This window comes from Lynx canadensis, chromosome X (assembly GCF_007474595.2).
Source record: "Lynx canadensis isolate LIC74 chromosome X, mLynCan4.pri.v2, whole genome shotgun sequence".
NCBI lineage: Eukaryota > Metazoa > Chordata > Mammalia > Carnivora > Felidae > Lynx > Lynx canadensis.
In genome coordinates this window covers 11560115-11587812 of record NC_044321.2, presented here as the reverse complement: position 1 = coordinate 11587812, position 27698 = coordinate 11560115, and the positions used below count along the sequence as shown (strand labels likewise).

General features: G+C 46.8%; 1 protein-coding gene across 4 annotated transcripts in view; it reads left to right on the top strand.

Annotated features, from left to right (window-relative positions):
* PIR (pirin) overlaps positions 1 to 27698 on the top strand; it is a 90562-nt gene that overhangs the window by 17200 nt on the left and 45664 nt on the right. For all 4 annotated transcript variants that reach the window (XM_030304782.1, XM_030304781.1, XM_030304785.1 and 1 more), the window contains exons 4-5: positions 6553 to 6636; positions 9882 to 10088. In XM_030304782.1, coding sequence (XP_030160642.1) covers positions 6553 to 6636; positions 9882 to 10088 — 291 coding nt within the window. The remainder of the gene's footprint in view (positions 1 to 6552; positions 6637 to 9881; positions 10089 to 27698) is intronic.

Here is a 27698-nt window from a genome sequence, read left to right as displayed (position 1 = left end):
GACGTCTAGATGGCAGCCTGCCACAGGGACACACGGTCCTGAAGCAGAGACCCCATGCCCGTGCTAGAAGACATGCGTGGTTCTCAGTGGCTCTGTTAGAGAGCCCCCTCCCTGTTCCGGTGAGGTCTGGTAGGACAAAAACAGCGTGCACACATCTTTAGGATCAGCAGAGGGCACTCTTAAGCAGCAATACTTCCAACGACCCACTCTCGCCCTGGCTGCAGACACTAGGCTTTTGCATGTGGGAAATTTGGGTGATCATAGAAGTCGGCAAACCATTCCCTGGAGGCCCCTTCAATATGACACAGGAAGTAAAACGAACGACGTGAACACCTTGACCACAGTTTTTCTTCTTAATTTTTTAAATGCTTATTTATTTTTGAGAGTGAGAGAGAGACAGGGCATGAGCAGGGGAGGGGCACAGAGAGAGGGAGACACAGAATCCGAAGCAGGCTCCAGGCTCGGAGCTGTCTGCACAGAGCCCGACGTGGGCTCGAACCCACGAACCATGAGATGGCAACCTGAGCGGAAGTCGGACACTTAACCGACTGAGCCACCCAGGCACCCTGCTTGACCACAGTTTTAAGAGATGTAGGTGGTGTTAGCCTGATGATTACACGAGGAGCCAGCGGTAGTTTGACTGAAGAGACTCCACGAAAGGTTGAATCCTGAGTGGGGTTTGAAGAGAAAGGGCATTCCTGGCCCTGGGGTCCTAGAAGCAGCTGGAAGGTTCTGAGGAAGTCTGCGATTCAGCTCACCTGAGTAGTTAGATTCAGGAAATGATTGTTAAAGAACCTTGATGTGCGCGTCAGAAATTTTACTCCTAGGGAAAGGAAAATGAGTGCATTTTGGAGACTTTTGAGAACGGGAGCAACAGAAAAATATAAAAGGAAAATTGCCTTTAAATCAGTTCTTTTCGCTGTAGTTAGCCATTGTTGGGTGGAACTCTCCCACGTCCACACCAAGGAAGGACCCTGGGAGCACGTCCTGTCAGGAACCTGTGGCTGCCTGTCCCCCGCCCCGCCCCCCCACCTCTTCTCCACCTCACCCAGGAACCACGAGGCCCGTTGTCATCTTTGCGTACAGCAGCACAAAGACCCTCTTCTTTGCCAGAGGTGGCCAGTTCGCCTGAAGTCCTCGCAGCTGGCAGTCCTGGCTGTTTTTGCAACTCCGTCAGACCTCACAACACGTCTGTTGCCGCCAAGATGGCAGGGAGGTTACCCTTTCTTAGGGAAGGCAATGAACAACTAAGTAATTCTATATTGTAGGGTCCCTCTGGGAAGAAGCTAGGGAGAAGGAACAAACCAGCAGAGGATAAAGAATAGACCGACCAATGTGATGGGCTGGTGGGGGGTGTCCCCTCTTAGGCAGTGATGTTTGAACAGAGGCCTGAACAAAGTGAGGAAACGAGCCACGAGACTATCGGGAGAAATACATTCCAGGAAGCAAGAGGGAAGACCCCCGAGTGGGATCTCTGCCCGTGGAAGTGTGGCAGGAGTGCCAGTTCTAGAACTTACCGAACACTTGATATGTGCCAGGAACTTTTGCACTCATTACCTCGTTGAGAACTCACCACGCTTGGCGAGCTCATCTCCTCTGTCCACATTGTACTTGAGGAAACCGGGCCTCCTGAAGTTAAAGGACTTGCCCCACATTTCACACCTAGTAAGTGACAAACCCGAGACTCCCTCGGGGGAGCCTGAGTGGTTCCCAGAGGCTGGGCCACGCCTTCAGGGCCAGAGCGCCCCCTTCCCCCCCCCCCCAGCATTGGCCCCCAGACAGGGTTGTGGCAGGAAATGGCAAGGCAGGCCCCAGGAGAGCCTTTAAAATATTTGGCCAAATACCCAAAAACCATGTTGGTTATCTTTTCCTTTTTTGTTCAAGCTGCCTTCTGGCACTTACCAAGGTGTTTATGTGGGGTCGAGATTGGATGGGCTTATTTAGTGCGGTGATATTTGAGAATTCTCAGTGATTTACGCAACTGATTAAAACATTTTTGTAAAATAACTTGGGTCCTTAACTGCATGGGTTCAAACATTACATTTCTATCCTTGAAGAATCCTTGAAGACCCACTAGCCGCTTCTGTTATGCAATACGTTCCTTGCTGGCCTCTGGTAACAGCCGTGACCTCAATTCATGTTTGTGTTTTGTTTTTCTCTTTTTCCTACTCAGCTACCAATAGAAAAACAGCCACCATTTGGGGCACCTGGAAATTAAAAGAAAATATAGTTTTACCTATAACGTCAACTTTTTGCTTTAAAGAAAAAGTCTTGCATCTAGAAACATTGAGGTCAGCACACTCCTCCTCCTTAAATACCAGAAAGAAACAAACTTTATGGTATCTTGTGCTGTGATTCTGCAGGATTAATTTATAGCTCCTGGAGGTACACCTTGCTTCAATTTCACATCGCAAGTGCCACTTTTCTTTCGTTCCTGCTTTGGCTTTTTGTTTCTCTCCTTCCAAATATACAAACACACGAAGAGGTAAGAACCGACGAGGAAGCAGAGGTGTTCGGTGAAGACCCATGGAAAGTGGAGGACGAAGAAGGAGGAAAGGACGGAGCCGGATCAGGCAGCATGGACCCTCTTGCAGAAAACACCTGTTTCTGATTACAGATTTCTTAATTAGACACACGCAACTCTTGAGTTTAAACATAACGCCCCCAATTCCGTCAGCCACCCACGGCCGTTCTCCAGGTGTTTGCGATTATGTGACGTCCTAAAAAATCATCTGGATCGTGTCGACTCTCAGAGCACTGCTTGCGTTTAGAAAAATCCTGCGCAGGAATTCGCTTAAACTTGAGATCTCAGTGTGGCATTTACAGCACTTAGGACAAAGAAATAAATCAAAGATAATCATAAATAAAGGGTCCTTGGTTTCCGATTTTTCTTTCCTCCCAATGGCAAAAAGTATGGTTTTTTGCTTTAAGAAGTAAAAGGTAGGCATTATGGGCTCAGTAAAGCCTCATTAACCAGACTTCTCTAATTCAGATTTTATAGTACTTAGAATGGGAGAAATGATGTTTACTTTTGTATTACCAGAGAATGGGGTAAATTCTCAGTCTTTGAGAAACAGTGTTGGCATCGCTTTCTAAAATAAAACTTGCAACACACACACACACACACACACACACACACACCCCTCTCTTGGTGTCCACATAAATTTTCATCTTTAAATGAGTCATGCTCACTACAATTTACTTTTTAAAGTTGCCTGACGTATTTTTAGATGATTAACAACTTGAAAGTCCCTAGGCTTGGATAATTGAAAAATCTTTGGGGATGGAAAGAATACGATTTGAAAGAGACTCCTTTGAGAACCCAGAGCTTGAGGCCAAAGAGAATGAGAATTGCCTTTGTTATGCAGTTATTTTAATTAAACATGTATGCATAACAGGAAAAGGAAAGCAATTCTAGACACTGTTTCTTCTAGTTGTTTGAGATTTGGAAGCTTTTTATTTCTCTTCATCAATGCTTTTTTTGAGTTTATTTTTCAGAGAGACAGAGCGAGGGTGAGCACAGGCAGGGGAGGGGCAGAGATAGGGACAGGACAGAGGATCTGCAGCAGGCTCCGTGGTGACAGCAGAGAGCCCGGTGTGGGGCTCTCAAACTCGTGACCTGAGATCGTGGCCTGAGCTGAAGTCTGACGCTTAACTGAGTGAGCCACCCAGGCACCCCTCCCCTTGTTAATGTTTAAGCTTTGTATGAGGTCCTAAGTCCTTCATTCCTGTTTTGGCCTCTATAGGAGTCCCAGGTCTTTTCTGCGTGGTAACATATGAAAGTCAGAGCTAGCTACATTGTTCTCTTCCATAGGATGGCGCTATTCTTCCGATTCTCTGTGTTTTCCCTTCTGTCTCACTGCCTTCTTGGCCAGCCCCGGTTCGCCCAAAGAGGGAACAAATAGTCACCAGCTTCTCTGCAGAATAAAGCATATCACTTCTTTTTGTTCACTGATCAGTGGTAATATCTTTATATTTTCGTAAAATAAAAAAGTGTTTTCCATTATAAAAAAGTAAACGACTCATTGTGGAAAACCCAAACTGTCAGAAAAGTGGGAAGGGGATAATAAAATGTGTTTGCAATTCCACCATCTGGAGATGACCTCTGTCCACGTTTTGGTGTGTTCATCCGGGCATCTCCAGGTGCGTCCTAACATGATGGGGTATGATTTTATTTAAATGAACCCATTTAAACTCAACATTGCATGTGACCCCTTTAAGTAAAATTCCTGTTCAGTAACCTACTTGCTTTGATTAAATAGTATCTCATTTTTCTGTGTCGGTGAATAGACATCTCCATCACTTTTTAACAGTTGCAGAATGTTCTCCTGTCTTTTTGCTATTATAATAAACATTCCAAAGATAGGTTTGTGCTGACATTTTGTATTCTTGTTGCCTTCTTAGATTTAAATCTCAGAAGCCTATTTTTAACATTTAAATCTTTGTCCATTTGGAACATGTTTCCATATGTGGGGGCGGGGCTTACTCTCTTTTCTCATATGGTCAGTCCTTTGTTCCAATACTGTTTATTGAAAAATGCGCCCCTGCTCCCCTGATTTGGAATTGCTGTCATCATACAAATTCACCCGCAAATGGGCCTCTTCTCGTCCTGTGCCAATGTTGCACTGTTGCCATTTAGTATAGCAAGTTGCCCTGTGGGGGTTTGAGAGTAGGAATCTAGTCAGGGTTCTCCAGAGAAACAACCACTAGGATGTATAGAGATGTACAAGAGGGGGTTTATTATAGGAGCTGGCTCACGCGGTTATGCAGGTGGAGAAGTCTCATAATCATCTGCCCTCTGCAAACTGGAGAGCTAGGAAAGCTGGTAGTATAATTTAGTCTGAGGCCCAAGTCTGAGAACTGGGGGCAGGGCCCGGGGCGGGGAACAGGGGAATGGGAGATGGGACAGGGGTTGCTGCTGGTGTGAAGTCTCAGCGTCCCAAGGCCAAGAAGCAGGAGCTCCGATGTCTGAGGACAGAAGACGGATGTTCCAGCTGAAGAAGAGAGAGGAAGAATTCACCCTTCTTTTGTTCTCTTTGGGCCCCCAGCAAATTGGATGATGCCCACCCGCACTGGGGACGGCAATGTTCCTCACTCGGGCTACCGATTCACATGCTACTCTCTTCCAGAAACACCTTCACAGATGCACCCAGAAGTGGTATTTTACTATGTATCTGGGTGTCTCTTAGCCCAGTCACGTTGACCATCACAACCTAGAACCTCCAATTTCTGTAGCCATCTGCCTGTCACCTGCTGAGGCCATTCTGTACACAGTGTACCTCATTGTCATCGCTCGGCAGGATGACATGTGGAGAGTCCTCATGTCAACCAGCCCTGATTTCTATTGTCGTTAAGTGCCCGATAAGTCTTTAGTTTCAGGAAGTGGCATCCAACGAAGCTGGTTCAAGAAGAAGGGGTTTATTGTAAGGCTACACTATAAGATTTCAGCAGCTTCCCAGTGTCGGGTCTTTAATTGCCCTTAGTTTGGGGTATGAGGAGGCATAATAAATGATGGCCTGTTTTCCCAGCATGAATTCTGAGCCATTTGAGAAGATGAAAGAGAAAGATGGCAGACACACGAAAAACACTTTGTTTCCGAGATAGCTGATATTGGAGAGTGTGGCTTCTCTCTACATGCAGCTGGGCTTCCAAATACTGTATGCAAAACTTAGGCAGACTTTATTCAGATCTCACTGGCTGTGCTGGACCCCTGAAGGCCACTGCCATGAGGGCTGGCCCCTCCCAGAGGCACTTGCTTTCTGTGGGCAGGCTGATTACCAAAAAGGAAGGGGAGAGGCAGGGATTTGGCCTTGAAATGTGGCTAGTACAACTGAGGAGCTGAATTTTTTTTTAATTATTGTTTAATCTGTATTTATTTTTGAGAGGGGAACAGTGTGTGAGCAGGGAAGGAGCAGAGCGAGAGGGAGACACAGAATCGGAAGCAGGCTCTAGGCCCCGAGCCGTCAGCACAGAGCCCGACACGGGGCTCGAACTCACGAACTGTGAGATCGTGACCTGAGCCGAGGTCTGACACTCAACCGACTGAGCCACCCAGGCGGCCCATGAATTTTTAATTTTCGTTCACTTTAATTGATTTAAATTTCAACGGCCACACGTGGCTAGTGGCTAATGGCTACTCTATTGAACAATACAGAATTTCTTTCTGTTCTTAGCATGGACATGCCCCTAGAAAAGTTGACTTTAACGTATATGAATTTGGGGCACCTGGGTGGCTCGGTCAGTTAAGCGTCCAACTCTTGATTTCGGCTCAGGCCGTGATCTCACAAACCGTGAGATCGAGCCTGGTGTCGGGCTCTGCACCGACAGTGTGGAGCCTGCTTGGGATTCTCTCTCCCTCCCTCCCTCCCTCCCCCCTCTCTCAAAGGCGTCGTATGGGCTAGCACGGCCCTTTCACTGAGATTCATTCCCTCAGCTCGCCCTACTGTCTTCGTTGCTCCTGACACTTTCCTCACCACATTTTCTGTGGAAAAAGTGAACGGTTCTTCACAGCTGGCCAAACACCTACTTTTTCTTCTGCTTGTTTTCTCAAAGGTATCTTACCTCCTGGAAGGGGGCAGCATGGCCCATGAAGACTTCTGTGGACATGTTGGTCAGATGAACCCAGGAGACCTGCAGGTATGGCCAAGGACATGGAACTGCTGGTGGTTTAATCATCTGTGGGTGTACATGCTTCGTCTCACCCACTTCTAGTACATTCATGCTTTCCTCCCCGTCTCTTGGGTATTTTTGACCTCTTCCTTTCTGTGGATCCTTCCACTTAGCCTAGAAACCTGCACAGGTGTCTTGTATTCTTCTCTCAAGCTTTCCTTGACCCCCCTCAATCACTTTTTAGCTCCCAACTAGTCCTTCTCTTAAGTTTCTCCAAAGCATAATCAAGAATGATTATCTTAACCTCCTCATCCATTTTATCCTTCACTCACTGAAATCAGTGCTGGCCTCACAACCTCCACCCAGACCCCTGCCGAAGCCGTTCAGACAGTGGTCACGCATGATGTCCCCATTGCCAAAGTCGGCATACCAGTTTCAGTTGTCATCTTTCTAGACCTTTCTGCTGCGTTTGCAACATTGCACTGTTTATCTGCCAACTTGTTCGCAGGGGTCGGTAGTGTCACTTAAGACGATGACCCAAACCTTGCCGCCATCCTGGGCTTGTTTGAGACACGTTTCAATCTCCAGGGAATGCTTGGGTGTTCTTTGCTGGGTTTGTAAGTCTGAACTCTGTGTCAGGAACTTTCTGGGGTTATTTACATATCTCGTGGAGTGATAACTGCAGATATTTGCATCGTGGTGTTTCATGAACATGAAATTGAAAGCAGTTTCATACACATAATCTAAGGTAAGTATTCTTTTTACCTCATTTTTAAAATGAGAGAGTGGGGATTTACTGATGTTAAAAAAAGAGATGCCCATGGCATCAGAGCTAGTAAATGGTGAGGTTGAAAAGAGGAATCTGGGGGTGCCTCGGTGGCTCAGTCAGTTAAGTGTCTGACTCTTGATTTCAGCTCAGGTCATGATCTCATGGTTTGTGAGATCGAGCCCACACTGGGCTCTGCGCTGACAGCGTGGAGGCTGCTTGGAATTCTCTCTCTGCCCCTCCTCTGCATGTGCCTGTGCTCACTCTCTCGCGCTCTCTCAAAATAAAAAAGAAAAAGGGAAATCTGTTTTCCCCCCCTCCAAATCCGATAGGTGGGCCATATTAAGAAAGTTGCTGCTAAACTAGGTTGTGCCTAAAAAAGGATGAAGAAGGTACAAAAAGTAGATCGAAAATATGGAGAGCTGAGCTATAAACGAAACAGGAAAGCAAGCAGCAGGACACATCCCTGAGGACCAGCACCGGCTGCCGTCAGATGGAAGCCGTGCGGCACGAAGGGCACGGAGATCTCCCTCACTGCCTTAGAGCGGGGGGCAGCAGCTGCTTTCTCTAATGACCAGGTGGCGATGTTTTAGGCTTTGTGGTCATAGTGCCCGACGTGTGGCAGCTCCTCAACTCCGCCTTTACGGCACAAAAGCAGACAGGCAGCACGTCCGTGAGCAGGCACGTCTGTGCGCCAGGAAAACTGAACGTAGGGAACCAAGTGGCCCGCTGGGTTTGGCCCCTGCGCTGTAGTCTGCAGACCCCTGGGCTAAGTTTAATCGGTCTTCTCAAATGGAAGATGGAAATCAATCTAGATGTGTCCCGGCCTGCTTGCAGGTTGGGGCTGATCCTGCTCCTTCTTGCCCCAGAGCCTTTCCGCGTGCCGTTCCCCTTGTGTGGAATACCTCCCTCTCCCCCTAACCCTGGTCACTTCTCGCTCCCTGTCCGGGTCTCGGCCTGAAGCTTGCACCCTCGGCCGAGCTGCCTGGAACAGGCAGGCCATTCCACGTGCTCTCACACACACCTGCCGTGCCCCCCAGTGCCCCAGGTGCAAGCATATGCCGGCGATTATTTGATTGTTTATGGAGTTGTCTCCCCCACCGTGGCCGTCTGGAAGACGCTGTCGACGGCCTGCGTCCTCGCCGTCTGGCCCGCCTGAGGCCAGGTGGCAACAGCCCCCATGAGTGTGCGTGGCCGCCCGTCTCCCGTGCCGCTGCTCTGCCTGAGGGCTTTCTCGGCAGCCGGGCGTGCTGGGGATTAAACACCCCCCGAGGAACTGTTGTCCAAGAGGGTCGGGAGTTGGGGGGTAGACGGCTCGCCTCCCCCACCCCTGTGTGCACCGGTCTGCCCCGCTCGCGGTGGGGCCGAGCCCCAGGTGCCCACAGATGTCCCCTGCTCATTCACACCCTTCTCTCCTGCCTAGCTCGCTGTTTCCCACGTCGACCGTGCTTCCTGCAGCAACCCCCCTCTCCCCCCCATAAATACTTGGCCTTAAGGCCTTTTGTCAGGATTTCTGTGGCCGGACGCAAGCTAAGACAGGCAGGAAACCTGTCGGCCACGTTCCATCCCTTCATCCCCAGATGCCCAGGTTGGCGTCTCGGGTTGGCCCCTGACGTGCTCTCAGTAAAGAAACGGACAAACGCTCGAAGACTCTGCACGACAGCGGAGGCGACGGGCGTCTCTCACGCCGCGAGGGCTCCCTGACCGGAACCGAGCGGGCAGCCGCGAGCCACCTGCCGCGGCGCAGCGCATGCCAGGAGCCTCCGCGCGTCGCGGCAGGCCCCCTCGCCCCCCCACGCAGCCGTAGGCCCCCACGCACGCGGCGGCGGGCCCGCGCGAGTGGCCTCCCGCTCGCTGCCGCGAGTACTGGCGTGACGGCTCCCAGCTGCAGCCCGTGCCAGGCACTGCCCTCTGCCGCAGGAAGCGCCTCTCCCCGGGCGCTTCTCCCTACGGAGGGAGGGTGGCCCTCGGCTCACGGTCTGCCGGTGTGGGGACAGCAAAGCCCGCTTGCCTCTTCTGGGTTTGGGACGATTGTGCAGGCTCCCCCAGTGCCGGCGCTCCGTGTCGGACCGGCCGGGGCCTCCGCCCTAACCGCAGCGCCGCTTGGCTTCTCCCGCAGCCCGATGGGGTCTTATTTTTCACTTAAGGTGTGTCTACCCAGAGTGCACCCCGGTGTGCCCTCTGCCTGCAGCTTCCCCCCCCCCCCCCCATCCCAGAGCTCAGTCGAAGACTCGGGGATCCCAAAGAGAAGATTCTTCCATTTGTGTGAATTTCAGAGCTGACGCTTTGAATTTAAGTGAGGAAGGTTGGGAAGCTTTTGGAATCCCGGAAAAGGCTTCAGCAATGGTCACTGTCGCCTGGTTACTCCTCACGACGCCCAGGGACTCCGAAAGCGGCACCTGTAAGGTGCCTTGCGTCGTCCCCATGACCTAACTGCCCCCCCCCCCCCCCGCAGGCTCCTTAGAGGCCGGGTGACATTTCCTTCTTGTGGGTCTCCCCTTTGCAGTGGATGACCGCGGGCCGGGGCATTCTGCACGCGGAGATGCCTTGCTCGGAGGAGCCAGCCCACGGCCTACAGCTGTGGGTTAATTTGAGAAGCTCGGAGAAGATGGTGGAGCCTCAGTACCAGGAACTGAAAAGTAAAGAAATCCCTAAACCCAGTAAGGATGGCGTGACAGTTGCTGTCATTTCTGGAGAAGCCCTGGGAATAAAGGTGAGCCGTGCTGTCACGTGTCTGTGGAAGCTCAGGTGTGCAGTGACGGGAGGCCGGCCCCATCCGGGTCACCGCATCCCCCTGGGTCGATCACGGTTCACATCCCACAGGGTGGGCTTGCTTCACAGGTCTCAGAATAAGTGGAACCCAAGGGAACCCACACATTTTTTGCCACGTGCAAACCCACAGAGTGAGGAGAATTACAAGAAAGTAAGCTCATGGAAAAAATCTGGTCAGAAAGCAACTTTGGGGGTGCCCGGTTGAGCATCCGACTTTGGTTCAGGTCATGATCTTGAGGTTGGTGAGTTTGAGCCCCGCATCAGGCTTGCTGCTGTCAGTACAGAGCCCGCTTCAGATCCTCTGTCCCCCACCCCCCCAGCCCCACCCCTTCTTGTGCTCTCTCAAAAAATAACATTTTTTTCTTTATAAAAAGCTTTCAAGGTCTGTCTTAACACATGTGCGAGTTCTCACCTTTCACCTCTAGTACGGTTTTATAGCTCCTCGGTACTGCAAGTCTGTGACCTTTGAGAGACAAACTCCACTCTCCACAGATTTATTTAAAGCATTTATGCCCAGCTTGGTGAGGGAAACACACTACTGCATCATGGGAAGGTTTTGTTTTTTTTTAATGTAACATTTATTTAACCCAAACGTGCCATGCCCTATACCTTCTTCTCAACTGAGACTGTATAATATTTAGGTTTAGGGCCCCACCCTTTCAATCAAATAAGATCAATTTAGGCTAAAGATTCTGGACACACTTGTAGTAGGAAAAGGGTGTGGCAGATACTGTGTTAATTAACTGCATGCCAGAGCCACCACTGGGGAGGTCACGTGATTCACGGTGACGGCCAGCTGGGTAGTGAGCTGGGTGGTGTGGTCTCTTAGGGGGCGTTTCCCAGAGGCAGACCCTGAGATGGGAATTCATGTGCAAGTGATTATAAACGAAGTGTCCCTAGGAGAACAGAAGAAGGAACCAGGACGGGGAAGGGAGCCAAGCAAGAGTCAGGCAAAGTCCCAAAGTGGACAGGGACTCTGGAAGGTTCAGTCTGCCTCAAAGTTGTCCTGACCCACCCTGGGCAAGGGAGCTGGGCTTTCATGTTCTCTTACTCAAAGGCATTACTTAATGGCCATTGAGTTTGGGCCCGGGAGCGGCTGGAAATGGTTCACAGGGTTCCTGGGGGATCTGAAGGTTCTGACATCTGGTTCCACAAATGCCACCATATTGGGAACCACTTTGCCATTCTCCCTGTGGGCGGTCAGCGCTTAAAACTACCTTAAATACTACCTTTCCTACATTTCAGTTTTGTTTATATGCGCCCACAAGGATAATGGCTCGGCAGTGGTGACTAGCCAGCCACTCGGAGATCCGTGTTGTGGTGAACAGGTTGGTCAGGATTGTCGGTTGTGTCACTTTGATTTGTGTTTCCAGGGCAGACAGAAGTAACCGAAGAACAAAAATCAAGATTTGCTCTCCATTGAGCATATATATATCTGACTGTTTATACCCCTAGCACGCCTGTGGCTTACTTTGTGGTTGGAAATGTGACCCTTCCTTGTGTTTCTGTGACCCATTTCTGTTTTGCCAAACGCTGGACAGTGCCCTGTTCAAATGTGCATCAAGACTTTTCTTCCCTTCAGCTCCACAGCAGAATTCAGATGCTGTGCAGTCTTCCCGGTAGAAGGCGAACGACGTCGTGTGTGGGGTCAGGCGGGGAGGCCTAAGGAAAGCTGGAATAGGGCACATGCTAAGCGGCTCCTTCTGATGCCTGTGGCAGTTTTCATTCTGCGTGTCCGGGACTCTAGAGTTCTAGGGACACGCCTTCAGGGGACGCCGAGGTGGAGGGTGGAGGTCGAGATCATTTTCCCTCTTCACTCTCGCCAAAGCACAAGGTCTTGTGCAGTCACGTATATTGCAATCGTCCTTAAGATTTCATTTAGAAAAAGAGCTGTCTGCAGCTAAAAAAGAGAGATTAGACCACAGATTTGATAGATAAGCAAAGCCGGCAATATCACGAATCCTTGGAGTTCACAACTGCTTCTTATTAATGCAAACATGATGCAGTTTTAATGTTGGAGCCGGTTCCAATCACAGGCAGAAGGACGTTTAAAAGTACTTCCGTGCAGCAGACCGCCTGGTCTTGCAATCACCACCAAGAATGAGAGACCAGAGGTAATGTTTTAGCTTTGTAAAATCGCGTCTTTGTAGCGCTGCCGGCCTCCCTCTTTTCCGTTTTGTCGAATAAGGTCTCGGAAGTGAACTACATTCTCCTAAGTAAAAGATCAGTCTTTATCATGAGAGCGTCTTAATAAGGGACTCTTGGAACCTTGGGCAGCATTAATTTGAATCTTGAGAGGCAGCGTGGTGCTCTGGTCACCAGCATGGCCTCTGGAGACAGCCTGAATTCGAATCCGCGCCATGAATTAGCTGTGTGGCTTTGGGTAAGCCGCTTAACCTCTCTGCGTCGCTGTACTCCTCCGTAACATAGGGTTGCTGTGAAGATTCAGTGAGCTTTTGATCTATTTAATCTATCATGACAGCACCAGACACATCGTAAGCACCATGTAAGCGGTAGCTGTTACTATTTGATTACTTCATGTTAACTGGGGCAGGAGCTGGGCTGAGATTTATGTTTGCTGTCTGTGCTAAAGAGGCTTGCTGGGATTCGGGAAAGACCGTCAGCCCGCTCTGAAGAAAAGATACCAGCATGAGTCATTGTAAAGATGGTGGGACTATTGGCCATTTCTTTTTGGGTCTCCTAAGAAACATAGTTTTGTACATCTGCAGCCTTAATATCGGCTCACCAAGGAAAGACTGAGCCTTAAAAAGCCTACATGTACCTTAAATCAAACTGCAGATTGTTTTGCATCGGGAAGATAATTTTAAGCTCGGTTACAAGGTGAGGCTGGGAAAATACCTTTCAAGAGATTGATGTGTTTCTAGTCCACAACAGCTCCTCTCCTGTAACTACGATATCTAGAAAACGGAATTAGTGACCGTCCCAGCCCCTTTCCAGCTTTATTCATGTGGATCACCTGCTTCAGCAGGTGCGGGTGAGGCCCGAGTCTTCATTGTGAACCAGCTCCCAGATGATGCCAATGCTGTGGTCTAGGGACCACCGTTTGTAATACCTGTAATGACCGTGGGACCCAAGACGCAGGAGTTGACTCATCAGGAAGAACAGGTTGATTATGTGCCTAGAGAAGATACTAAGGTTCAGCTCTGTGGCTTTTGGCAAACCTTACTTAACCTTTCTGGACTTGGGTTGCGACATGCGTGAAAAAGGTGAGGGAGTTTTGTGCAGGATGCTATAAGCTTTTGTAAGCAGCGCAACTGTCTTTTTTTTTTTTTTTTTTTTTTTTTTAGTTTGAAAGGTAGACGTGTCCCTATTCCCAGGTTGTATGTGTCTCTGCACTTAAGGTTGGGAAGCCACTGCCAGTTTTGAGCCAAATTCTGCCAGGACATCACCATCTAAAGTGAAGGCTGAAGAAACGAGGAAAAGATAAAAATGGGATACTTTGAATAGTTTGTCACTTCTGGAAGGTCAAAATCACATGTTTATTTTCATGACCGTATGAAATTCTCCAAAGCCCATTCCATCCTTATCAGGATGAGCCATGAGCCGTGTTTATTGGAATATAATTTCTGCCACAAATGCCTCTACTTGCCTCCTGCTGTTGTAAATTCCATTGTGTGGAAAGCAGACCTTAAGGAGGCCTCAGCCCCACTGGGGTCAGAAAAATGGCAATCGGGAGCCAGACTGCCTGCGGTCAAGGCCAGCTCCACTACTGTGTAACTTTAGAAACGTCACTTAGGCTTGCTGGGCCCAAGTGTTCTCAACTGTAAAATGGCTCGAGAGGATTAAATCGGTTAATATATGTCAAGAACTTAGAACAATACCCGGTGCAGAATAAGCTCTAAGTGGTTACGGCTCTTACTTGCCAAAGCTTTGTACTGTGTTCATGTGGCCTACAGACATGACAGAAAGGATCTTCTTTTTTATTTAAAAAATTTTTTTAAGTTTATTTATTTTAGAGACATTGCACAAGCAGGGGAGGGGCAGAGAGAGAGGGAGACATAGAATCAGAAGCAGGCTCTGTGTTCTGAGCTGTCAGCACAGAGCCCTACCTACTCTGGGCTCGAACCCAGGAACTCTGAGATCGTGATCTGAACCAGTGTCGGATGCTTAACCGACTGAACCACCCAGGTGCCCCAAGGATCTTCCTTTTGACGGACAGATTGTATATGCATGTGTTGGACGATGAGCAAAATTTTCAAAATTCACTTTCCAAAAAGAGTTGACCGAGCATGTCCTGTAATTCGCTGAGATCTTACCACTGTGCCCCAACACCTGACACACTGCCTGATACATACGAGACAATAAACATTTTCTGGGTGCGTAAGTGAAATCGTTAGAATGTAAATGAATGCTGGAATATGAGAAATGGGTGAAGTAGTAAGAAGGTGGAAAATTAGGGATTAAGAATGATTGCAATAAACTTAATATGAGCTAACTAAAAAGTTGAGACAACAGTAAAAATAGCTAAATTGTATTTTTAAACTAAGGGATTAGGAAGTAGGGAAAGAAAAAAGTATATATTTTTTCTTTAAACGTGAATACTAGGCTGTTTTGCAAGACCCACATTGTTCCCTGCAGGTCTCTTAAATTCGAGCAGTGACAACAATGATGAGCAGAGGTGTGGAGGCTTAGGGGTCCACAGGCACGTGTCTTCTTGCTTTAGCATCTTTCCTGTGGGGTTTCAAGGTGTGGTTTGATCTCTAGTAGGGAGACATACTTCCCAGATTTCACTGTAACCCTGTTGTGATACCTGCCCCCCTTTTTGGCTTCAGTTTCGCCCCGGCAGGCATTGGAAGATCCCGTGTCCCTTGGGCAAGTCTGTCCACAAAAGAGCAACCTGCCCACTAATCAGCCTGTGTTGGTTGTGGCTTGGCATATGACTTATAACCAAGTCTGATTCTTACCTCCAATGCAGAGAGCCGATGGGGGTTTTTAGGCTGTGTACCCGGCCACTGATGCACACACACACTTCTTCCGACACCAGAGCTAGAAAGAGCCACCCACCACATTTGCCAGCTTTGGTTTTCATCTGGGAAACCTTAAGGGCCTAATGTCATTTGAAATACTTCATCACCAGTATACAATTTTGTTAGTATCCCTTCTACCTTAGTTTGATTAAAAAGTGTGTGTGTGTGTGTGTGTGTATGTATGTGTGTGTGTAGTTTACGTGGCTTTCAGGGAAGTACTGTGATAGCACATCCAAACAGGTGTGGGTTTTGGGCAATCATAATACTGGATAGTAAACTTAGAACATTTTTTCGTTGTACCTATTTCTCTATTTCAGGGATAATTTGAACTCTCTGATTACATCTGGCACATTTCAATGGATCTTGCTGACTTTATGGTTGACCCCCCTCCCCCAGGTCTCCACTCCCCCTGCCCCTCTTCTCTTCTGAGTTTGCCTCTGTTCACTTTGTGATGTGGGGAGAGCTGGCCTCTCCTTCCTTCCTCAGCTCAGAACGGCTTCTCAAAGTAGCATTTAAAACACTATTAAATCATGGAAACAGGTGGCACGGGCCCACTCTTTTCTTTTCTTTTCTTTTCTTTTCTTTTCTTTTCTTTTCTTTTTTCTTTTCTTTTCTTTTCTTTTTTTTTTGCCTTTGAAGTATTCCACCAGGTTCATGGGCTCAGATGGAAAAAGAATGACGAATATTCTCCTGATCGCAGAGGTGGTACGTGGCATGGTGTGTTTCTGACAAAGGGAACGTGAGAGAACAGGCTTTAGCTGCCACAGAGAGTGAGCAGACGGAAAAGACACTTGCCCAGAAAGGAATCGTCCCTTCCGAAGCCTTCTCTGTTCACTCATTTGATCTATAAGTCAGAGCGTTCTGTGATCGGCCTGAAAACTGGATACTTAAAAACCGTTCCTTTTGGGATGGGGCTGGGGGATAAGGACGGACCTGACCCTTCTCTCCATGTCTTTTTCTTTTCAGTTTTGAAAGCTGTATATGATTACACATTTAAAATAACCAGTCAAACCAGAAAAGGAAAACAAAACCCACGTCTTAAAATCAAAACCGAACAGAAATAGATGAAGACCTTAAAATTTGTGTAAAGATACCAGCAACATAACCACACAGAGAAAGTATTTACTTTAAGGGCTTTTAACCATAGGTCTCTGATACATTTTTAGTGGAATGTACTTTCTAAAGACAAAAAAAGGCACAAAGATTTTAAACTTGACTCCATAGTTTATTGTTAGTGTTGGCATTATAATTTAAAATTTTTCGCATATATTGAAATAAAACAAATGAGTTAACTTGATAATATTTTGAGGAGTCAAGCTTCTCACTGTAAGAAAAAAATAGGGATAGATATAAAAGAAAGAGCTAAGAAAAATACTGTAATGTCCAACATTACATTGAACTCTAAGTGGACATGTAAAAAAAAATGGATGGCCATTATGTCTCTGAAGCAGTTTCTGGAAACCTAATATGATTTGACCATTTTAGGAATCTGAAGCTTTTTAATCATGTAATTTTATGTTCCTTTCTTATAAAGGTCTTTATTTTCCTCTAGTTTTTGTTTCCACTGATTATTTTATTTTTTTTTATTATTGTCCATGTTTAATTAGATGCTATAAGGGAGGCTAAATTAAAGTCTCACCTAAGAAAACCACAATCACCCAAATGAATCATGGCTGAATTTCCCTTTTGAGACCTTAAATAAATAGTGGATGGGTATAGGGAGAGAGGAAACGAAATACCAGCATAAGGCAGCCTTCTGGTCTCCTTTGACATAGCATGAGGGAAACACCATTTGCGGGGAAAGGATATGGTGAAGTACAGTCCTGTAGAAACGTGAACTTGAGGATTTCACCACCTCTGCCTCATTGCTGCTGTTCGCCAAGGTCCAGCCTATGTCCCCTCTCTTCAGTGAAGCCTTCTCCACTGCCCTAGATCTACACGATCATCTACCTTCAATCCCAGGGGATTTGGAGACTGACAGTTATTTAATCCATGTGTCCCATTTGTCTGTGAGCTCTGTTCATTTAGTCGTTAGGCACCAGCTGTGTGCCCATCGTGCAGTGCCCTGGAGATACGATGTGAATGAGGAATGTCCACCGTTCTCAAATAAGGTCACGGTCTAACTGGGGAGGGAAACTGACACACATCGACAGTATAATGTGGTACGTGAGAGGCTAAACCAGCAGTGTGCAAAACTTCCATGGCAGTCGGAGGAGGGACAATTGATTTTGCTTGTGTGCATAAAGCGAGGGAAAGAAAGAAAAGAGAGGGGGACAGAGGTCATGTCCTAGAATGGCTGGTATTAAAGGCATGGATGGTAGGAGTGCAATAACTCTTTGGGGATCCTGATGTCAGGATGCATGGACGACCAGATCCTGGTGGGGTTGTGACGGGGCAGAAGGAATTGGTGCAGAGTACTGGGCTGGAGGGAAATCCAAGACCAAGTCTGTCTACTCCTGGATTTTGCCTATGGCTGATGTTGGCTGTATGTGTTCCGGTATCCCTCTCTCCCAGGGTTGTCAGTAGCGTGGTTTGAGGATAAGGTAGGGTGGAGCGCTGCGTGCAGTCTGCTGTCCTGTCGAATTTCACAAGGCAGTTCGTTCTGTAGGAGTGGCTGCCCCACAAGGACCATGTAGCCCGAGCAGATGATCTGCATCATTCCACACACAAGAACAAAACTTGGTTCTGATTCAGTGTTGAGAATAGGCACAATTCGGTCTGTTGGTCTTGTTTAGTAACGAGGAGGACACCAAAGAAATGCATCCAGCAACTTCAAAGACAGGCACTTCATTTGTAGTGAGGAATGTTCAAATAAACAGTGGTCAGGATTTGCTCAAATCAGCTGTACGAAAGGTTGCTCTTGCCCAGGGCGGTCCACTCACCCCAGAAATAGCATTCTTGGTGTGCACAAAGGGTGCCAGATGTTATTATTCCTTCACGATGTCCTTGCGGACCTAGGAAGTACATTCCAGTGGTGGTAACAAGCCCTTTTCTGGCAATACGTGAAGAATGGATAGGTGTGCTTTTAAACCAGATGTTATATCCCGTGCCGTTCTTACATCGTTGGCCTTGGTAATCAGGAGTACAGATTAGCAAGGAAATTTAGAATCAGAGTATAATGAAAGCCATAAAAAACCAAGGCGTCGCCTTCAATAAAAATGAGTGGACACTTTATAGCTCATTGTAATCACTCGGTCGACTGTCAAGGCTTGCACTTTTAGGATGTAAGAAGTCTTTCCCCAGGAACACATTACATATGTTTCTCTAACCGGAGTGAAAGCTACAGGACTGCTTCAGGTAGCTTCGGAGGCTCTTGGACGTTGCATTGGAAGATAAGCTCTTGTGGATATAAATGAGGTAAACGGCAGTATTTTAAAGACTGCTATTGGTGTCTATAAAGCCATGCTGCTGCGAGCTGCAAACACGGTTGCTTATTTCGACCGAAGCACAGACGCTTAGGATCAAGTAGCTTATAAACAGCTTGACCAAACTCAGGCTAAAACGTGATGAGAAAATATGGTGTCAGATGTAATTTTGATTACTTGAAGCTTTAAGAATTCTGTTCCTGTGGCTAGGTGTAAGTCCTCTCAGACAAGAATTTTTAAATTTCAACTCACGTGGGCTCTAAATCATTGATAGGGTTTACTCTATTAAAGGAAGAGCATGTTGTGGTCTTAAAACCACAGGGGGATCCTTTTTATCTTCCCTTGCGTGCCCTTGGGCTGTTTGGTTTTCCCTTGGCTCAGTAAAATGAGATGAGGAAGGGTTCTGATCCTCCCTTTCCTGGAGGGACTTCCATACTGGCTATGGGGAATTGGAAGGATTTCCCAGAAAGGTATCTATGCCTTTGTAGTTTGGTTGAGCTCAGCAAATAGGTATTGAGGCCAACCGCGTGCAAGACACTGTGAAGGTATGAGGGAAAAGATGAAAGGAATCAGGGAGCTGGAAGGGCACGGTCAAAGGAAGGGACAGGCACGTCAGCTGCTAACACTAGTATACTGTGTGGTGAGTCACCAGGCTTGTGAACGTGGTGGCTTTAGCGGAAGGCAGAATAGAGAAGAGGCTCAACACAATCAGAAGGTTCAGGAGAAGCAGGCCCGTGTCTCAAGGAGCCAGCTGATAGGACAAAGATCTTTTTAACTTTTCAATTTCCTTTTCTTTTTTTAAAAATGTTTACATTGAAAGAGAGTGAGCACTAGTGGGGAGGGGCAGAGAGAGAGGGGGAGAGAGAATCCTAAGCAGGCTCCATGCTGTCAGCACAGAGCCTGACGTGGGGCTTGATCTCATGAACTGTGAGATCAGGATCTGAATTGAAACCAAGAGCCGGACGCTCAACTGACTGAGACACCCGGGCGCCGCTCAATTTCATTTTCTTTTGTCTTTAGAACTATCTTGAATATGCCAATAGTGTTTCACCTGGAATAACTGCTCTTCTGTCTTCTCTGCCTTTTTTCTCCCTCTGAGTGAGCAAAATTAAAATAGTACAAAATTCCAAAGGTGCAATGCTTTTGTATCATTATGGGAGTCCTCCATGTTGAGAATAGAGCTGTTCCATTTGGAACATGACATGAACTGGTTCAGATCCAGTTCGTCCAGGTTCATGGAAGAATAAAATAATGGTAATTTGCCTCTGTCTTATGAAATCTTAAAGCCCCCTGGTTCTCTTTGCTTCCATAGAGGTGGGTCATTTTTAAAAAAATTTTTTTCTTTAATGTTTATTATTTGAGAAAGAGCAAGCAGGGGAGGGGCAGAGAGAGAGGGAGACACAGAATCGGAAGCAGGCTCCAGGCTCCGAGCTGCCAGCACAGAGCCCGACATGGGGCTCGAGCCCAGAGACTGCGAGATCATAACCTGAGCTGAAGTCGGCCGCCTAACCAACTGAGCCACCCGGGCGCCCCTCATTTTTAACATTATGGAAGGAAAGCACGATGACCAAAATTTTTCTTTATCGGTCCAACTGTAGGTAGCAATTGGAGAAGTTTAAATGCGTCGTTCTGGAGGAAATCATTTTGAAGTCCAGACCACAAGACTCTTCTTTCCCACCACCTTCAGACAACCACCTATGGTCAGTTTCCCTCTCATCCCTAGTCTCTGAGAACAATGCTGGCTTCCCTTCCCTTCCCCACCTGCTCTTCTTTGATGACAAGAAGGAATCCACAAGAGAAGGAGAGCTGGGCTATGAAAAGGAGGAACATAAAGACCCTGACATCTTTTCCACTCCATCCCAGTTCCTTTAGCATTGATTTTTGTGCCTTTCCGTCCTCTCCACTAGAGTGCTTTCTCATAAACCCGCCTGCCTCGCACCACCCCATCACCACCACCTATTAGAGGTTCTGCCAGTTGAGTCCTCCCGGCCAGATTCCTTTTTCGGTAGTGTCCATGCTGGGCTGTGGCAGCTCTGCTTGTCAGGGGTCCGTACCCACTTACGTCTTTGTGTGCCTTGGGGACTTTGAGTGTCTCTGAGTAACTCTTGAAGCTTGGCCGGTCGATTTTCCCTGACATCAGATCCTGATTCAAAGCCATCTGTTACTGATCGGTGCAAGTTTCGAGTAAGAGTTCCTGGTGACTGTGACGAGATATTGTCGTAGGTTTTAAGTGAGAGTCTGTCCACCAGACAAAAGCAGAAGAGGACTTCGAATTGGGTACAAGTCGAATGTAGGGAGTTGAGGTAGAGAGAAGACCAAGAGGTAATTATCATTTCTTCCCCTCCCAAGTTCAGGATGAACTGACATGTAGACTTTGAGGAGTTAGCCAGATGGGGATCCAAATATCATCTTTATTACAGTAAAATCTGGATAAGTACACATGACTGGTCTCTTGAGATCCTGTGAGCTTTTTAATACTTTCTCTACTTCATTAAGCATGTCCAGGCAGAGCTTACAGTTATAGGCATCCTTCTCAGAGGCTGGCCTCTTACCTCATGGGAGACAGAGAGGGAGAGGGACTAGCCCAGCTGAGCAGGCTCAGTTCCTTGAATGGCCCTCACCAACTGGATCCCATCCTTCCCTCTCTCCTCCGCCCCCGGGAATGGATGAGGAAGGCTGAGAGCAGCTGGATGTTGCCTTATGGGAACATTAAAGAGGGGTCTGGAGGCTCCCCCAATATTCCCCAGCATTTTGTTTTGTTAATCTATTGGATTGGACACTTAGCTATTTAGCAGTGACTGCCTCCCCCCCACCCCCCCCCCCCACCAGCCTCAGGGAAGGAGAGAAGTTTGTCATTGTGGATCTCCTTTCACTGAAACTAACGTCAACTCTCTGGGATAAATTTTACCCGCAGAAGGGTCTGAAATGAATATAGAGAGTTATTTTCATTAAATAATTACCAAGGCACATCCTATTCTATGCTGCACATTTACTCCCTATCCTAGTTCCCTGTTGAATTATTCCCAGCCATGTCGAGAGGTGTGTGAGAAGCCCAAGTAGTAGCATCAAAATTACCTAAATATTAAAATGTCCTAGTCTTCACTCATATGAGGACTTTAAGAGACAAAACAGATGAACATAAGGGAAGGGAAATAAAAATAATATAAAAACAGGGAGGGGGAAAAAACAGAAGAGACACATAAATATGGAGAACAAACTGAGGGTTGCTGGAGGGGGTGTGGGAGGGGGGATGGGCTAAATGGGTCAGAGGCACTAAGGAATCTACTCCTGAAGTCACTGTTGCACTAGATGCTAACTAATTTGGATGTAGATTTTAAAACATAAAAAATAAAATTAAAAAAAAGAAACACTAAAAAAAAAATTAAAATGTCCTAGTCTTGAACACACATCTCCTTCATCATCAAATTTCTAAGAAGAAATCCAAGCTCCTGATCTAAACCCCCTTGCTTTTATAAACCAAATCAACAGAAATTATAATTTCTAAGTACGTTCTAAATGAAGTCCCAAAGCATCCTTACCCAACTTTAACTCTGCTTTGCTTGGGTGCGGTACAGACTCTCTTCTTCATAAGCACCGCAGCCTGGCTTTTCCCCAGGCTGGATGTGGCTCCATCAGGACTTCCCAACTTGAATTCATTGTACACCAGTTCTCCTTCATCTCACTTTGAAAGTAGACCCAGAAGGTAGTAAGAGACACATTTATTGGAATACCAGCCCTAGTTCCATGAGATTTCATTACACAACCAAATCTCCAAGCCCTAGAGCAGTTATAGCTGCAGAAAACTGATAGATGTGGTCAGTCCAGGGCATTAACATAATTGGGAGAACAAAGCCATGTCTCTGTAGTGCCTCTACCCTTTGGAGTGAAACATTCCTGTCTTCTTGTGAAAAGATGCTTGTGTCGGTGGCAACTCCAGGCACTAGGTCTTAAGAAAATCCTCCACCCAACTATTGAAGGCTGATAAGAATATGAAGAGATGTTCTTCTAGCCAACACGCAGAGAAATGTAAATTCAAATAATACGCTGCCACCGAACACCCGTCAGGTTGGCCAAAGTTAGAAAGTTGGGTATTGGCAAATGCCGGCAAGGATGGAAAGAAATAGAGGCTTCACGCGTGGCGCGCGAGTATACCTATTCGTTGTGGAGAGTGAACTGGCATTGCTTACTGAAGGGAACACCGAATATGGAGTGTGCCCCAGTAATTCTACTCCTGGATATTTGCTCCAGCAAAACTTCACCAAGTAGACACAGCAATGATCATCTCAGCGTCCTGGGTGGTAGAAAGGAGTCAGAGATGATGTCGGTGTTCGCCACTTCGGGAATGGATAAGTCAAATATGGTGGTTACGTATAATGGAGTGTGATGTAGCTGCCAGAAGCAATAGACTGTATTTAATTCTATCCATATTATTAGGTTTCAGGAAATGATGTGGCGTAAGTCAGAACAGGAAAGCATTTATGCCACAATATCACTTATTTTTCAAGGACACCCATATATTTGAGTAAACATATGAAGGGTATATTGAGAGGAATTTCATTACGGATGCCCAACCAAGAACCAGTGGGAGAATGGGATTGAAATTAGGGATAATGGGGAAAAATACAAAACAAGGCGGGGCCTCTCATGGATGTACGATGACCATGTGATGTGGACTGTGATGTATGATCAATTGAATTCCATTCCGTGCACCCAATTCTTGCACCCAAGGCCAGAGAGAGGGGGTGGGGTAAATATTGATTGATTTGTGTTCAGCAGTAGCTTTTAACTTGGTTAGTGTAGTTGACCTCTTATTAAGTGATTTAAGGGAATTCTGGGAAGCCCTAACATATGTCAAAAAGCCTCCATTATCAAAACCATACCGTACCATTAGAGCCAATGCTTAGACAGTATGATAGATCAAAAAAAAAAAAAGCATGAACTGTGGAGTTAAGCTGACCTGGGTCCAGTTTTCAGCTATGTTGTTTAATACCTCTGTTGCCTTGGGAAAACTATTTTTGAGCCCTTATTTCCTTATCCGCCAAGCGGGGATAATAACGAATAGTTTTTGAGTTATTTGTGTGATACATAATGTGTCTAGTGACATTAAGCGTACTTAATACATATTCGTCTCCTTTTCCCTCTCTGTCTCCCTTTCTATTCCCACATTCCTTTTTATCATCAGGCTTTATTGACAGCAAATGTCTAGAACTTCTTGGGAATGGAAATGAAAATGGTAACATCTTTCGTGGACTTGTGAGGTACTAAATTCTAGGGGCTGTCCAGTAAAAACATAATGGAAGCAACATCTAATTCAAAATATTCAGTTGTCACATTTTTAAAAAAGTAAAAAGAAACAGATGAAGTTAATTTTAATCATATATCTGAGTCCAATTATCCAAAATATTGTCATTTCAACATATAATCAATGTAAGTTCATAATGAGCTATTTTACATCATTTGGACCAAGTCTGGGAAATGTTGTGTGTCTCTTACACTCACGGCACGTCTCCGTTCGCCTCATATGGTTGGTGGTAACCGTACTGGGCAGTGAAGTTCGAGTGCTTTACGCGTTTTCTTCCTCCCAATTTAACTTGGGTTCTCTGGAAGACAGAGCCTAAGGCAGGACTTCTGTACAATCCCGGGGCAGCGAGTGTGAGGGAGAAGGGAAATGAGGCAGATGCTTGGAGGCACAGGATGCCTGATGGAAAACTGTACCTCGGGACTTTGTAACGGAGAAAGACGAATTTTCCTGTCATTCCACATCTTCCATCCCTCTTCGCCGAAGTTGGCCCCACTGAGGCTAATGCCCTTCCTTTCTGGATTGTGTCACCCAGCCACTTCGGGCAGCCTCTCTGAGGAGGGCACATGCCACATCCAGTGGCTTGGATCCTCATTCCAGTCTGGGCTTGGATCCAGAGCTTCCATGGGTCTGTCAGGTCAAGCCCAGGAGCTCTGGAGCTGCTGCAGCTCCCGCCATTCAGAACTTGGCAGTCAGTGTGGCGGGGGCGGGGGGGTGGGGTGGGCAAGGGCTCAGGAGCTAGCGAGGCTGAGAGACTCTGAGGAGGCATATTACGTGGTTTAACTTGGGTTCTCACAAATGCTCACAGCAACATAATGAGAGAAGGAAGGGAGGCTAGTGAGACTAGCTGTGCATCTAGTGAGTGACAGAGCTGGCATTCCAACTAGGTAGGTGTCTGGCTCCAGTTTGGGCTCTTAGCCACACGCTCATAGGTCCTTACCAGTTTGGCACAAGCCAACATAAATCAGACTTTCTGTCGAGAGCAGGTTTTTATCTGTGGAAACTTTTTTTTTCTCTTTTTTACATTTATTTATTTTGAGAGAGAGAGAGAGAGAGAGAGAGAGAGAGAGAGAGATGAGAGAGCACGAGTGAGGAGGGGTAGAGAAAGAGGGAGAGAGAGAGAATCACAAGCAGGTTCCACACTGTCGGCACAGGGCCTGATGCGGGGCTCGATCTCACGAACCGAGATCATGACCTGTGCCGAAATCAAGAGTCAGACACTTAACTGAGCCACCCAGGTGCCCCTATCTGTGGACACTTTAAAGACAGGGAGGTCTAAGAGGAGAGATGGATTATTGAAAGGTTCAGAGGAAGTTCTTGACCGATCAGTAATTTTCCTAAGGAGCCGACCACTGCTTACTTGCCCGCGTGGGAGGTAAGTACTGATCCCTTCCATAGGTCTCAGCCCTTTAGTTGATTTGGTCAACTCTTCAGTTCTGTGGAGCTGTTGCTGAATAGTAGGGAACCTCCTTTTTTGTTTGTGGGTAGAGGGGAGGCCATATTTAATACTTTGGGAGCCTGCTTGTATACTTACTTCATTTAGAAGGGTTGGTGTAGTAAGTTTGGAAATTTGAAAGTTGATTAAGGAAGAGATAGGTGTGAGAGAGGCCATGACACCCAAGCTTTATTTGGGTGGTGTGTCGACAAGCTTGCGTGGGAAAGTAAGTCCCTCACGGCTGGAGACCTTCTGGAGACAGTGACACGATAAGGGGAATAGGGCAAGGGACCTCCCGGGGGAGTAGGGGAAATCAGAGAAGGCGCTTACCCGTCTAGGTGATGTCACTCAGCAACAAGGTAGAGGGTCTCTGGGTCAGAGGGCTCCAAACGCTAGCAGCAGGTGGAGGACTTTTCTAGCTGCAGGGTGTTGCTTACTGCTGCTAGCAGATGGTGGGTACAATTTCGCAGGGCATGTGTGGGGTAGGCAGGCTCTAAATGGCTCAGAATGTGTTTATTTGGAATATATTTAACGCAACCGGATGTATGAGAATTCGAGTTGGCTTCATCAGGCTTTGGACTAAACAACATAGGGTCCATCTGCGGCCTATTTATGTAGCAGGTGGACAGGTAGTTTCCCATTCATTTACCTCTTCCATTGTTGTAATGGGGTATTAGGCTATGAGTGAAGTTCTTAGGGCAGCAAGAGTTTAGAGTTCCTGATACGATGAGAAGTTTGCAGAGCCAACCAAAACCTACTCTTCCTTTTTCTTCTGTTGGGGTCAGAATGTCAGGCAGCAACAGACATGAGAGATCAGCCCACCTAGGTGAAGGTCTTCTCCAAGGTCACGCAGCTCATTGTGGAAGGAACCTAGGCCCAGACTCAGGTTTCCTGAATTTTGCCTCCTTTTATTTGTGCAGTACCTCTGCCATCGGGCCCTCGTGCAGAAACTTACTAAGTGTGTCTCTTTCCACTTTGGGAATGCCTTGTTTCTTTTTCCTGGAAGGAAGCTTCTGAGTGAACCTCCCTCTCTCTCTTTAGACACCAAAAAGGTACCTTCAGGTATATATCTGTACAAGCAGATACCCCTGACTGTATCAGATTGTCCTTCAAATGATCACGTAGGAGAAGCCCTGTGCCATAATAAATTCCCCCTTTATCATATCTGCACAGAGGTATCCGTTCCAGCTCTCTGTGAAGTCTTATCTTTGCCAAACAGCTTCCCATCTTGATGCATTTTCTTTTCTTTCTAATTTTTTTAAATGTTTGTTTACTTTTGAGAGAGAGAGAAAGAACACGAACAGGGGAGGTGCAGAGAGAGAGGGAGACACAGATTCCAAAGCAGGCTCCAGGCTGAGCTGTCAGCACAGAGCCCAACGTGGGGCTCGAACTCATGGGCTGAGCCGTGAGATCATGACCTGAGCCAAAGTCAGATGCTTAACCGATTGAGTCACCCAGACACCCTATTCATGCACTTTCTTGCAAGAACCCTTAAAAGCATCTTAGTAAATACCAAATGTAACTAATAGCGATGAAAAAATATTAAAAAGCCCTGTGAGGAATATTCTAGCATCTGTTAATAGATTTGCTGACTCAACCTTGGAACATATTACCCATGGGTAGGAGACAAGGGATAGAAAGGTTCCCTGTTGGCATATTTGGAGGTCATTGTGGTTTTATTGTACTGTTGCCTTTGTAAAATTTTGGATGGGTTACTCATATAAAGGATGGGTATTTGTTCTTCGTCTGGTTTTAATTTTCCAAAAAGTTAGAACATCTGTAACCCAACTTCAGGCGAGAATGCTGACTCAAAGAGTGAAGGAGTCCGAGACCAGTTTCACAGTCAACATGCCTCCGGTTAAATGTCAGGCCTGCGAGCCCTGTCAGCACCTTTATTCCCTTCCCCGTTCGCTCTTCTCTCCTCACTGCCCCTCTCCTAAATAGAAGGTGAGGAGAGGGCTGAGAATGTTACTATGGACAACAGGGCTGCTCGAGGAAAGTCGAGGAAAGGACTAGAGAATAATTTGACTATGTCCGGAATTCTTGGTCAGCTGGACAGCTTGATGCTTGAGATTTCCCACAATCCTTTATGTTTGATAGAAGTTAAAAATGTTGTCTGGTCCTCTCTCTCACCCCATAAGAGTTGTTGGCGGTTTGCCCAAGTGTTCCTTGTCGTTTCTTTGTGTAGCACTTCATGTATATGTCAAACTATGATTATAAGGTTTTAAGCCCCCCATGATAACCTTTGGCACTGAGGATGGAAACTCATCTTTCCCACCCCTTATCAGAATATTTTAGAATAATCAAGAACTCAGAAATCCGAGTGCTTTGGATTAGAGACAGAAGCCTTACCATTTCAGCCTATTCTGAGCAACGAGAATTAGAAGTTTGCTTTAAATAATGTGGTAAATGTACTTTTCACTTCCTCAAAGATTTAGGATCTCCGGGGGACAGAGGAAGGTAT